The sequence below is a fragment of the Erpetoichthys calabaricus genome, chromosome 4 (assembly GCF_900747795.2).
Source record: "Erpetoichthys calabaricus chromosome 4, fErpCal1.3, whole genome shotgun sequence".
Taxonomy (NCBI): Eukaryota; Metazoa; Chordata; class Cladistia; order Polypteriformes; family Polypteridae; genus Erpetoichthys; species Erpetoichthys calabaricus.
In genome coordinates this window covers 33,270,430-33,284,712 of record NC_041397.2, presented here as the reverse complement: position 1 = coordinate 33,284,712, position 14,283 = coordinate 33,270,430, and the positions used below count along the sequence as shown (strand labels likewise).

Below are 14,283 nucleotides of genomic sequence, written 5' to 3'. Positions count from 1 at the left end.
GAAAAAGAAAACCAGGTTAGGGATGCACCTCATGAAAGCTACAAAGCTGAAACATTGTGTCTCTAGCTATTTAATTTTTTCAGCATAGGAACCTTTTTCCAGTGTAGTAAAGTATAATCATTCAGTAAAACAGAATGGAAAAATCTGGATTAGGATACATGTTACATAAAACAGAATAAAATTACATTCAAATTGGAAATTTAAGAGTACACCAGTGGTGTTTTAGCAATAGTTCTTTGGAGTGACATAGATGGCAGAAGCTGTAAAAATAGAATTTTGAGAAACCCACATCAAAGGATCTCAGTTATCTGGCAAGTTGGACATCAGTAAAATGTAACTACAGTGGCAGGTAATTTGGGGTATGAAAATAAAAAAGCTATGTTACATTGATAATTTTGAACATAAACAGATACCATAGAAGCTCCTGATGTATTTGAACTGGATAAGGGAGGTGTGTTTATTCAATTTTTTCTGAGTTGGAACTTTGAACGCTAATGCTTCATACAGGAGGACCGTTAAAAAGAGAACTGAAATAATCCATTCTAGTGATAAGACATGACAAAGTATTTCTGTATCAGAGGAGAGGGAGGAGGAGAGTGGTAGTGCTTAAAAGATGTTAGATGTTAGTTGTTAATGGTAAAAAGACGCCTTGTCAACTGCAGATATATGGTTCATAATTCTTATGTCAATAGCAACCGGCTACAGTTGGTGAAAGGTTAAGATTACAGAAAGTAAAATCCAGGGAAAATTTATCAAGCTTGTATATATAAGCACATAAATTATACAAGTAGCAGATCCATTTTGCTTGTATTCAGATGAAGGAAGTTAGTGGATTTTATGCACATAATGTTGTTTAGACAGACAGTGAGATTGTCCCAGTCCACTGTGCAACTGGGAGAGACTTTAATGTGGGGCTGTGTATTGGAGTGAAACATGATGACACGCTACTGAATCAGGTTGCCGCAGAGACAAGTACACACTGAAAAAAAATGGACCAAGCACTGCAACATGAAGAACACTGCATCATTACCAACTTCAACAGTCTACATGTTTTAAGAGAGTGTGTTGAGGAATAGCTTGTCTCAACAAGTCCAGCATAGTTAATGAATAGACTATAACTGAAAAATTGATTTTCCTATTTTTTATGTGCCACAGCTGTAGATCTGTTTCATTCATGTGATGATTTTGACAACTGTTTTATTTTTATTATGTGTAGTATTCTTTTATTAGCATTAGAATGAATACATAGATTACATACTGTATATTAGAAATGATATACCTATGTTAAAACAGATTCATAGTTTAACTGAGTAAGAGTAGCAGATACAGTTGCCTAATTACTGTAAATGTACAGAGACATTTTACTACTTTATTAGGTTATTTTTTTTTAAATAAAATGCATAATGCTGACAATCCTGAACTACCGTTTAGCTTGCACTAGATCCAGATTTCTTAGCAAAAGGGTAACATTTTCAGATTTTGTTTTGCAGTTGATATTTGTTCTAGGTCATCTTATTCCCTATGTGTTGTTTAAAAGTGAAATGCTTGGATATCAATTATGTAAAAGAGTGTTAAAGGTTTAAATGTTTTTCAGATGGTTGTGAAAACATTCATGGATATGGACCAAGATTCAGAGGAAGAGAAAGAACTCTATTTAAACCTGGCACTACATCTTGCTTCAGATTTCTTCCTCAAGCATCCTGATAAAGATGTGAGACTACTTGTTGCCTGTTGCCTAGCGGACATTTTCAGAATTTATGCTCCTGAAGCACCCTACACATCACCCGATAAATTAAAGGTTGGAAACGGTGACATTTTTAATTATTTTGTGTTGAAAAAGTCAGTTTTCATACGGGATATTTGATTTTAATCTGTAAGTAGATTTTAAAATACAAATAATCAGAGGCACATGTAGTGTTTTGATGCATTTTTTTCATTTAATGTGGATAGCGGTACTTTTATTGAAAACTCAGGTTTTTAATTTATGTTGATTTATGCTATGTTAAAGATAATTGATTCACTACAAGAAGATTAAAGCAAAACATGCATATTTACCTTTATGTTGTTAGTTTTATTATTTAATTATTTATTAATTTTTGAGTGTTTTATCATTTTGTAATTTAATTTTGTTATGTATCTTTAGGATATTTTCATGTTCATAACTAGGCAACTGAAAGGATTAGAAGATACTAAGAGCCCGCAGTTCAACCGGTATTTCTACCTACTTGAAGTAAGTAGAACAATCTGTATATATATCTATATATGGCTGATAAACTTTGAGTGAATAATGTGGTGGTTGATCTGGTGTAAAGGATATTTTTGTTCCGGTGTGGATTTCAAGAAACCTGTTTACCAGTATTCTAAAAATTAGTGGGAAACTTGTAAACACATTAAAATGTTAAACACAAAACATGCAATTATTTTCATTGAAAAGGAAATGAGAAATTTGATTTTCTGTATTTCTGTTAGCGTAGAAGTGTCTTAAAAATATTGTCTTTATGTATGGACTTGAACCACAAAGCACTCTTGGTAATATTCTTAAGGGGTAAGCTTGCTTATTACACACAGTTTTGTTTGTTGAGTCAATTCAAAAAGTAAGGTAGGACAGAAAGAAGCTTTATCTTGTGCTGTGTTTGCAGTATGTGCATCAAAACTGTTCGTTTATTGGTTTGAGAGGAATGAATACCTGCTATCAAATCTGTTTGAGTGGCAGAGGGTTAACAAGCATTTCTACTTAATATGAGGAAAATCAAGGAGCTGGTCATAGACTTCAGGAAGCAAAATGACAACCATGTTTCCATGGTATTGGGATGCCATTGAGAAAGTGAGGAGGTTGGAGTTTCTTGGTGTGACTATCCATGATGAATTTAAGTGAGCACAAAACATTTCAGATCTTGTCAAGAAAGCTTACCAATGCCTCTCCTTCCTCGGATGTCTGGTGAAAACTCATGTTTCTCCATCAGTTCTTACTTCTACAAGTACACAGCGGGATGCCTCAAAAGCTTGCATATTGTAATGTTTCTAATTAGCCAATAAAAGGTGTCATTTTGCTTAACTTCTCACTACATCCGTAATGGCTAACAAAGTATAACTCAGTACAACTCAGACTGATGTTTAGGTAGAAGGATCTCTTTATCTAACCACCTTTAAATTACCAACACTTGTTACTGTCTTGGAGGTTATTACTCAAAACCAGGTTAACTCTTACCTCTGTGCTTGATACATTTTGATTGCACTTCACTATGCAGAACCTTGTATGAAATACTGGAAAATGTATTTGTGATAAAACATTTGTTGAACAATGTTATTAAACAAAACTTTAAAAAAATATTTTTTTTATGAAGAGCCTTTAATATATGAGCACAACCTAAAATTACTGAATATTTATAGAAATTAGTATATTTAAATATGAAATGTTATAAAAGCTTTTTTAAATTTAAATACACTAAAATATTGGAAATATGCTTTCAAAATAAAAATATTTCATTTTATTAAGTTAATTAAATAAATTTTGTATAATGCAAAACCTTATTTTAGATGAAATAATGTTGTGACTAATACAGTGTTCTGTAACTAAAATCATAATTTATTCTGTACAGAATATTGCTTGGGTAAAGTCTTACAACATTTGTTTTGAACTGGAAGATAGTAATGAGATCTTCACACAGCTGTACCGAACACTGTTTCAAGTAATTAAGTGAGTAAATGTTTATTTATTCTTACTTTAAGATTTATTTTTCATTACAAGAGATTTCATCACTTTAGTAGAATTTAAGTTTCTGTAATGTTGTTTGCTCTCTGTTTATAAGCACTGGTCAGGTTAATCTGTAAGAATTTACGCTATAGGTGCAAGCAGCTTGGTCTGCAGAATTTTCACTGTTTCATCTTGGAAGAGAATTTGTGGTTTCATGTTTCTCTTTTTAATTTGGTTTATTTTAGTGTCTATAGAATTTGCTGCAGCTATTAAGTACTGAAAAGGAAGTAAAAAAATGATCAAGATTAATTATTTTAAAATTGCATCTGCAAGAGATTAACAGTAAATTTTCTAGTCAGGTTTTGATGCAAAATACATATATTGATTAAAAAAAAAAAAAAAAAAGTTATTAATCTCTGAATTTTTTTATTGCCTTTTTCTCACTTGCTGAATTTCAGATTCTACATGACAAATCTTTAACCATTCTAAGTTTTCAAGACTTTAAATGTAAAGTATATAAATTATACATTAAAATATGCAAAATATACATTAAAGTACCTGGGAGTAATCAATGTTATTTTTCTGAATGTATTTAATTTAGAAGTATTAAAATGTTCTCAAGGCAAAATGGTGGTGCAGTTGGAAATGCTGCCACCTCGCAAATCCGGTTAGGAGCACCTCATAAGTGTGTGTATGTGTGTGAGCTAAAGTGAAAATCAAATTTAGTTTTATTAAAATATTGTACTTCTCATTTCCATGTTTTTATCCTCACATTTAACTGTTTTACATGTTGAAATTTTTAGTATTATATTTGTAATGGTGCTTAGCACTTTAATTTTTATATTTAATTTGTTAATCATTCATTATGTCATTCCCTAGATCTGAGTGGTTATTAATTTATTTGAAAATGGCAATAGTTTTCTTATAGTTTAAAGGCAATATGGAAGTTACATAATGTGAGATATGAAGGGTGGTGATATATAGCCTGACTTTATATATTCTGTGGAATTTTCATTTTACAATATGTGTTGCATTGTTTTATCACATGCACCCTGGTAAAAATTATTTAACTGGTAATGCTGTTTCTCTCGTCTATTCATTTAACTTTAAAATGTTAAACCTTTAGGAAAAATAATTTATAACAATGGTAGCAATGTAGAGACCTCTTTCAAAAGGTGTCTGTGTCTGCAGCTGTAACTGGTCTTTCAGTGCTGTCATGGCAGAGGTTTCCAATGATCTTTCATTGCAGTGTAATGGCATGAAAGGAAGAAAGGAAAGATGTATTTAATAAATCCCAAATTTCAAGTTATCATTTTTATTATTCTATGTAACCAGTATATTGGATTTTTTTTATGTTTGTTATTAAAGTAACAACAATCGCTAATGAGTAATATTTGAAAGCTATGTAATAAGCAAGAATGCTCAGATACATGCAATAATTTTAGTGGTAGTTGATATCTCTGTAGTGAAGATATTCCTTATATACAGTAATTCATATAATGCTCTCATCGTATCATCATAGCTAATTAGCCAGTCAAAATGGTGCTAGCATCAAATGTGGTGTTGCTTTTTAAAACAGCCATTGCTCATAAATTCACTGCCATTCTATCAGCAGGGAATGCCACATGCACTATCAGTAGGAGACTTCAGACTGAAGTTATGTTTTTAAGTTTGATCAGGGATGTTTGATTTGGGCTTGAATGGAATTTCTAGAAACACAAAAAATATCTACCCAGAAATGTATAACTAAATCACCTTAGAATACTGTATAACCAGACTTTGATGACATTGTGTGATGGTTGTAAATTGTGACCATTTTTATTAGCTAAAGTGTCTGGTTGTATAGACTGTTCCTGTAAGGTTTCTCAGCATTCTGTAGATTCAGCCATCCTTCTTTCTATCCATTTCCTTAACACTAGAATTACCAGAGCCTATGAAAAAACTCGTAGATCCGGCCCACCTTAAATCGCTTCTTAAAACCTTTCTCACCTCTCCGCCAGCGTCTTTTGTCATCTAAATGTACTGATAAAGACAAGCTGCCAGCAGCCGGCTATTCCATCCCCCCAACGACTTAGAACGTAAACAGGCTTTTCCCAGCTAATGCTTTGATTGATTATCTGGGAGTGAAGTGGAGTTTTAGAGTAGAAATAATAAGATTGTTATTTGGAACACACGCATTTCATATGTGTTGCATTTCTACAGTAATCTGTGTAAACACATTGTTAAAACAGAAACGGTTTACAATATTCTAGTAGCAAATGACAAAATGTAGGCATAAACTATATAATGTATGAAGCCTTTAGTCCAAATATCAAAGAAACACTTTCACAAAAGGTACAAAAAAAAGCCACCGCCAAAAAAACCTGTCTTAGTGTGAGACATTGACATGACTTAACTATCACTGCTTCCGTGGCGTAACAGTATCAGTCGCTGACTGGGAATCAGAAGGTCATGAGTTCAATCCTGCACAACTCCCATTTGAGAAGTGTTCTTATTTTCACTATTTTAGAATAAAAGGATACATTTGATTTCAGTCTGTAACAGCCGGTGTAATTTATGATATTTGTAAAGGTTAGCTTTATTTTTTTAAATTCACTTTTCATTGTCTCAGTCGCGTACAGGATCCATCCCTACCGCCCCCCACCTGACACTGCTGTTTTTACATAAAGACGCGCTATAGTTCTGCAGTATATCACGATACATACGACCGCGTGTTTTTTTCCCCCAGTATTGCCAGTCCCCACGTGTTGCTGTATGCTGTTTCTTTTGTACTCCAGGACATGCAGAGGAAAGCATAGTAAAGAGCAGTAACTTCAGCGCTATATGCAATCATCAGACACTCCCCATCTGATACTGCTGTTTTCACATAAAGACGCGCTAAAGCTCTGCAGTGTACTTGTGACTGCATTGTCATACCAATGCTTGTGAACTGATGTGTCTGCATGCACTTTTCATGGCATTATACGTGTATTTTTTGAGCATGCCCATGTAGCTCAAACACAGGAACATATGTTGATGTAAAAGTATAACAAAACAAGTGCACTTTTATTCAAGACTATAACCGAAGAAAAAAGAAAGCAAGTTACAGTAGGTGGAATGCTAAGAACTGCTGATTTCCATTCTGTGCTATATAACTGTTAACATTTGAATCTGATGATTGCATATAGCGCTGTCTTATTTAGTGTGCGCAAGAACATGCAGGTGGCCAGTTGCTGAGTGCTACAACGCACATTTTAAAAAAAGAAAGAGACACAAATCAAGTGCATGTGTGTACTGTATAATATTAACAAAAAGAGCAGCTTACTACTGAAAACGGCAAATATAGGAGTGAGTGGGGATCGAACCAGGACTCTTGATTACACTTGGTTTGCGTTTGTACTTGCGCTGTTACTTAGAGAGCCAGATCGGGGGAGGGGTGATGTTAGAGCGGGTGAGCTTATTCAGTGCTGCAGAAACAACGCGCATGTTGATTTTTTTTTCTTTCAGTACATGTGCCTTCCCTGTTTGTTTGTATATCTCTGCCTGTCTGTCTCTGTATTACGCAGTGCTCTGTCTGTCTGTGTGTTATGGATCTTGAAAAAAATAAGTTATAAGGACAGTTGTTCATGTTAATTGCAGTCTCAATTGTTAAAAAAATATTTTAAAAGGAGCATCCCACATTCCTGCGGTGGGTTGGCACCCTGCCCAGGATTGGTTCCTGCCTTGTGCCCTGTGTTGGCTGGGATTGGCTCCAGCAGACCCCCGTGACCCTGTGTTCGGATTCAGCGGATTGGAAAATGGATGGATGGATGGCATCCCACATGAAAATATAACGATCTCATTAACTGACAGTGCATACCAATTTACAAATTTTATGTCCGTTTTGAGGTTAAAAAGAAAAAAAAGAAGTAACACTTTATCCCCAGCGGGGAATTGAACTCATGTTTGTGAGGCAGAGAAAAGCTACTCGGTCTGAGAGGCAAATCTTAGCGCGCTACGCCACGGAAGCTGTTATATGGTGTGTGAAGCTTTTGTGGAAGTGTTTATTTGATCTTAGGAACTCGGGCTTTACACATTCTATAGTTTATGCCTACATTTTGTAACATTTATTACTAAAATATGAAAAAGTTTCTGTTTTAGCAATGTGTTTACACAGATTACTGTAGAAATGGAACACGCATGAAATGCATGTATTCCAAATAGCGATCTATTATTTCTATTCTAAAACTCCAGCAGTTCAGTCACTCCCAGGTAATCAAACAAGGCATGAGCTGGGAAAACTTAGTGAACGTTCTGCGATGGTGGGGGATGGAATAGCCGGCTGCTCGCTGCTCCTCTTAATCGGCACATTTAGAAGACAAAAGAGAGGTGAGAACGGTTTTAAGGTGGGCCGGATCTACGAGTTTTTTCGTAGACTCTGGTAATTCTAGTGTTAACCCATTTATCTAGGACAGGGTCGCAGGGCAGCAAAAGCCTTTCTTAGCAATCATGAGACACACAGCAGGAATACCACTTGTACAGGGTGCCAGTCCATCAAAGGGTGCAAACACACATTAGATAGAAGCAGCTCCAGTTCAATTGATCTGTATGTTTTTGAACTATGGAAGGAAAGTGGAACATCTGGAGGAACCCCACATGTACATGCAAACTTCATGCAGGCAGATATGAACCCTTGTTGTCTTATTGTGAGGCAGCAGTTCTTCCATTGTGCCGCCTGTCATTCATTAAATATGAATCAAAACTAGGTTTGAAAAGTCTTTGGGACTGTTTTAAGATCTAGTTTATCTTTGATTCTTTTACAAAACAAGCTTCTTTTTGATGTGAAACTAATAATGAAGTGATAATTTAACTATAAATTTCACCGTGTGAAATAAAAATTGTTCCACAGCTTAGAATCTTGTCTTTTGAAAACTTTTAGTATCGAATGTTCTCAAACCTTGTGGGAAGCTGGATCCTAAGAGCATGTTAAAACCTAGAATGATTAATAGCGTAACATTCTCCAATTTGCTTAATCCAGTTCAGGGTTATGGGTGCTACAGCTTGTCCTGCCATCAGGGGGCATCAAGGCAAGAAGCAGTTCAGAACCTGGGAATGTTTTTAGGGATGGTGGAGGAAAACTCACCATGACGCGATGAGAATGTGTAAATTGCAATATTAAAAACTAGCAGCATTCATACTCTGTATGGTGCAATTAACAAAGTGGCTATACTACATATTGAGCTACCATCCTGTCGCTGAAACAAGTGTAATACACTTTAATCTTAACTTTTCATAATTTTCTCTATTATCTGTTCCAGCAATGGCCATAACCAGAAGGTTCACATGCACATGGTAGATCTCATGAGTTCTATCATTTGTGAAGGGGATACAGTATCACAGGAACTCCTTGATACAATTCTTGTAAATCTGGTGCCTGCTCATAAAGTAAGTAGTTTAAACTGTTTATATCATTTTATTATTATGAATACTTTGTTATATTTATTTATGTGTAACCAATTGGGCTGTGTTGGCAGGTTAGTATATTGTCTGTATATTGTCTGTAGTGATGCATTGCATTTTTACATGTACTCTCATTAACTTTAAATATCCAGCTCGGTTCTGCTGTTTCCGAGATTCCTAAATATATATCTAATGGCTGAGGCAGCAAGTTATACTTTAGCTTTGATAATGACTGGGCTGTAATATATGGCAGTTTTAGAATGATGTGCAGCAAATAATGAAAGAGTTAAAAATTGTAAAACTCTGTATTTATTTGGCACAAAACTTCAGGAAATCTAATTAGATTAAAAAAATATTGTTTACAGCATCAGTTGCACTGTGACACTAGGACTAGTGAGCATCTGTTGCACTGTGAAAAAAGGTCAGGGAATCACATATATCCTTTAATATGGATTATTTAATTGTTTTTAGATATTAGTTATTATGACTTTTATCACCAGTATATTGAAAATAGTTATTCAACTTTTCCTCTTTCACTTTAAAGTTGAAACTGTATCACTATTAACAAATAAGTATCAGATCTATGATACATATTTTCTTTCAGTATTTCAGTAGTAAAAGAACTGTCAATAACGAGGTGAAGTGAATTAGGAATAGTAAGGGAGAATTAAAATACACAGACTATGAAATCGCAAATCCTCTGAGCTTGCATTTTTCTGAAGTTTTCACGTGTGAGGAAGTGGATAATCTCCCAGTTTTAACAGGGACAACTAAGGAGGTAATTGCAGAAGAAGTACTACTTAGATTAAAAAGGCTGAAATCTTACAAATTACCAAGACAAGATATCATTTATCTATGTATGCATAAGGAGTGCTACTATAAATCCTTGATTCATATTTTTAAAAGACACTGCATTCTGGGTAAATTCCTGAGGACTGGAAATGGAAAATATTTTTCTGTTTTATACAAAGGGTGATCAGGCAGGTCCAAGAATTTATATTTCAGTAACCTGCATCACATGTAAATTCATAGAAGGAATTATTAAGGAGAAGATTGAGCAGCACATGGCAGGAGTTTTAGTGAACATGGGTTCAGACGGGAGGAGGTCTAACTTGCTGAATTTATGTGAGGAGGCAATGAAAAGATTTGACCAGAGTAGTGCATTATTCATCTGAATTTTCAGAAAGCATTTGATAAGTACCCACTTGAGTGGTTGAGTATGAAAGTAAAAAGACTGAGTTCATGGTGTAATGTGTAGATAGGCACAAAATTGGAGAAAAGACATGAAACAGGTGTGAGGCACCTTAACAGAATTGGGTGATGTTAAGAGTGGTTTCCCTCAAGGTTCAGTGCTGGTGCTGCAGCTATTTTTAATACAGGTAAATGATACTGATAGGAATAAACAACAAACTTTTTAAGTTTGCAGATGATGCCAAGATAGATGGATTGTCAGATAATCTGGAATCTGTTGAATCAGTGTAGAGGGACTTGGATAGTATACGATAGCCTTAGGCAGATTTGTGGCAGATGAAATTTAATATAAGTAACAATAAGGTATCACATGTAAGAAGTAAAAATGTTTAATTTTAATACACAATTGGAGGTCTGAAACTTGAAAGTTCTGCTTATGAGAAGGACCTAGGAATCATACTGGACTCCTCATTATCAATTTCACAAGCCATTAAGAAAGCTACTGTATGTTAAATTTGAATGTTAGGTTATATAGCATGATATTTAGAGTAGAAGTCAAAAGAAGTTATGCTTAAGTTCTATAACACACTAGTGAGGAGTCACCATTAGTACTGTGTGCAGTTTTAGTCTTTAGGCTACAAAGAAGACCTACCAGCACTAGCAAAAGTCCAGAGAAAATCGACTGGGTTGATTTCAGGGCTGCAGAGAATAGTTATGTTATAGTTATGAGGGAATAGTTATGAGGAAAGATTAAGGGAGTTGAACCTTTTCAGTTTAAGCAAACCAAGATTAAGAAGTAACATGACTGAAATGTTTAAAATTATGGAAGGAATTAGTACAGTTGATTGAGATTGTTACTTTAAAATGAGTTCAACAACAACATGGGGGCACAGTTAGACACTGGATGAGGGTGAATGTTTCACAAACATTAGGAAGTTTTTATTACACAGAGAGCTATACACACATGGAATAAGTTACTAAGTATTGTGGTAGGCAGTAGAGCCCAGGGGACTTTCAAAACTGTTATTTTGGAGGAATTAGGTGGACAGGATTAGTGAACTTTGTTGGGCTAAACAACCTATTCTTGTCAATTTTTTTCCAAATGTGAAAAACCCCTGAGACAACATATTTCACCTTTTAAACCATTAAAATGCATTTGAAGACCCTTGACAGTTTCTACAGCAACATAAGAATTGTTTTATATTTAAAATAGGTATTTGTTTGAATATATTTGAACATGGATAAAATATTGTTGGGCATGCACTTATGTTAACATTTGAAGTATATGTCACTAGACCATTTCTGTGCTGCTTTTACAATAAGCCATTTATTAAAGATAAATTTAGTCTTCAGCCAGCTGTATTGCTATTGATAAAAGGTCCAATGTTAAACAATATTGGGGGAAGATACGTCTTGTGGTGTGAGAGTGTGAATGTTTTTTTTAAACTTTAGAACTTTATAAACTTTGTTTTTGTAGATGATCTGTACCTCAAACTACATTTTCATGATGATTAACTTTGCTCAAGATAGACTAATCAATCTTGTTGACACTGTAAAGACTGATTTCACTCAGACTATCTTTCACATAAAACTCTTCTATACTGATTGTGTGCAAAGAAAGAGTAGAGTAGAAAGAGGCCCATATTCAAAGTGTGTGCTTCATATTTGAAAGCTTACCAGTAACAGTACATAATCTCTAAGGATTGTTTTAAAAATTTTGAAAGTTTTCCTTTTTTTTCTGCCTACAAGATCCTTTGGGTTTGGATCTTTTCCTTTTTGCAGTTTTTTTTTTTCTCATTGTAGATGATTATTCTAGTGCTTAAAATACTTGTCAATCAATTTGTGCAATTTTTTGACGTAATCTTTTAGGCAGCAGTTTTAGCTTTTGTTCTGCTTTTCATTAGTTGACAATTTCTTTCTATCTAGGAAATCACTCCACCGCCTGAATATTGTTACTCAAATGTTGCAAGTGCTTGATTTATATTCCAGATCTCTTAATTTATCTCAATGTTTGCAGAAACTTTTAATCTAACATCTTTTTCACATAGTCCAAGAAATTACACTTTTGGCCACTATTGTAAAGTTGGTTGAACTATATGTAACAACTGAAACTATCGGGTGTATAGTCATAAGACCTTTACCCCAATGTGCAGATATAATATGCTTGGGACATGTATAGTACAGTCAGTCTGAAATGTGTTTTTAATAGCTATTATAACTGTAAATGCCTTATGTAAATGTATTTTCAGATTTCTTTAACTTTTTTTTACACCTTGGTTGTGTGTGTTAATGTAAAATGTTGTTTATGATCCTTGTATTAAAATTTTTTTCTCATATTTCCTTTTTAGAACTTAAACAAACAAGCTTATGACCTAGCAAAAGCATTATTGAAGAGGACAGCGCAAGCCATTGAACCTTACATCACTAATGTAAGAAGTCCTTGTAACTGCATTTAACTGGTTTGAGTTTACTAATGATTTCTAATTTCTATTTATTTTTATTGTACATTTTAAGAATTGTTGATGCTCAGATTGAAATTAATTATATTAATTCTTACTCAAGAATGGTGAAATATTTTAATTTTATAGTAGTCAAGATACCCAAACAGATATAGAGTGTTTAAATTTAATTGCAAAAGCATTTTACATAATTATGACAAGTAAATGAGTGCTGTTTGGTAATTTTTATTTTTTTGTAAGATTTCTTTTAAAGGGTGTTTTTTTATTTATTTTTTAATTTTTTTTTATTACCCCACCTGATCAGAACTGTATTCGAAGATAAGGTAAAACAGACTCAATTAGTTTTACATTTAGATTTAAATACTACACAAAAAATTAAATTTACAAATTTTGATTAAATGAAGAATTACTTGGCCTAACAGCATCAAGCAAAATATTCCAGGAAATAGATGACTGTATGAAAGTAAATAAGATAACCTTTGCTGATATTTTAAAAACACCCACACGGCATCTCCTCTCTGTGTTCTGTAGCATTTGTATCAAAATCCCTCAAAGTGTGAGGCAATAAAGCCTTTTCACTCTTTTAGCTTTAATGAAGTATAATTTCACCTTTTATCTTCTTTGTAAAGAGGTGGGTATTGAACATAAACTAGTAAAATAAGCTTGAAGTATGGTGGTTATTCAGGGGGAACTCCTTGTTAATGATTTTTAAGTTATTTGGTGAAGTCCAAATATGTTTGTCTCACTACATGCTAAAAATGAGAGACCATTTCATTGACAGACCACTCCCTTAAAAAAAGTCAACAGGAGCTTTGAGGGTCTTCCCATAATTCAGTTTGTTGTCCACAATAATATGAAAGCTTTATAGTGAAAACTTTCTGTAGCAGCCAGAGGAGTAAAAAAGAAGAACCTCCCCTCCACCACACACACACACACACACACACACACACACACACACACACACACACACACTACAAGGTTTTAAAAGAGAAAATGAATTGTAGCCTGATCCTGCATTCTTTCCAAAAGAACACTGTTAATAGCCGGGCTACTGAATTCAAAGAATATTTTTGTGAAGATCTGTCCTGTATATGTACTTCTGGATTTGAGAACAATTTTCTACTACTGAAGATTTAAACTACAGACAATTTCCTCACAAAATAAGTAAAGAAACAGAAAAGATGATAGAACCATCAAGCGATGAAGAAATAAGTCATATAAAAATTTAACTTTGCATGATTTCTGATTGGAGAGAGGCACAGAGAATTCCACTGTTTTGGGGAAGGCAATCAAATCCTTGCTGTCATTTGCAAAAGCATACTTGTGCGAGAGCGGATTCTAGTCCTTTGTGTATCCCATTTCACTGAAAGGACCAATAGAAACCAACTGATGTGCTAGATTAGGCTTAAAACCTTAAGAGGTGTCTACCTGTAATACCCAAGACTGTTTTGTTGTCATCTATTTAACATTGTTCACTGTATTTAACTTATTAACAGTATTAGACATGGAAGTATGGATAAG

The 14,283-nt window shown here is 34.1% G+C and overlaps 1 protein-coding gene across 1 annotated transcript in view; it reads left to right on the top strand.

Annotated features, from left to right (window-relative positions):
* pds5b (PDS5 cohesin associated factor B) overlaps nt 1-14,283 on the top strand; it is a 155,442-nt gene that overhangs the window by 66,466 nt on the left and 74,693 nt on the right. The window contains exons 3-7 of the mRNA XM_028799315.2: nt 1,595-1,798; nt 2,144-2,230; nt 3,600-3,697; nt 8,971-9,097; nt 12,652-12,732. Coding sequence (XP_028655148.1) covers nt 1,595-1,798; nt 2,144-2,230; nt 3,600-3,697; nt 8,971-9,097; nt 12,652-12,732 — 597 coding nt within the window. The remainder of the gene's footprint in view (nt 1-1,594; nt 1,799-2,143; nt 2,231-3,599; nt 3,698-8,970; nt 9,098-12,651; nt 12,733-14,283) is intronic.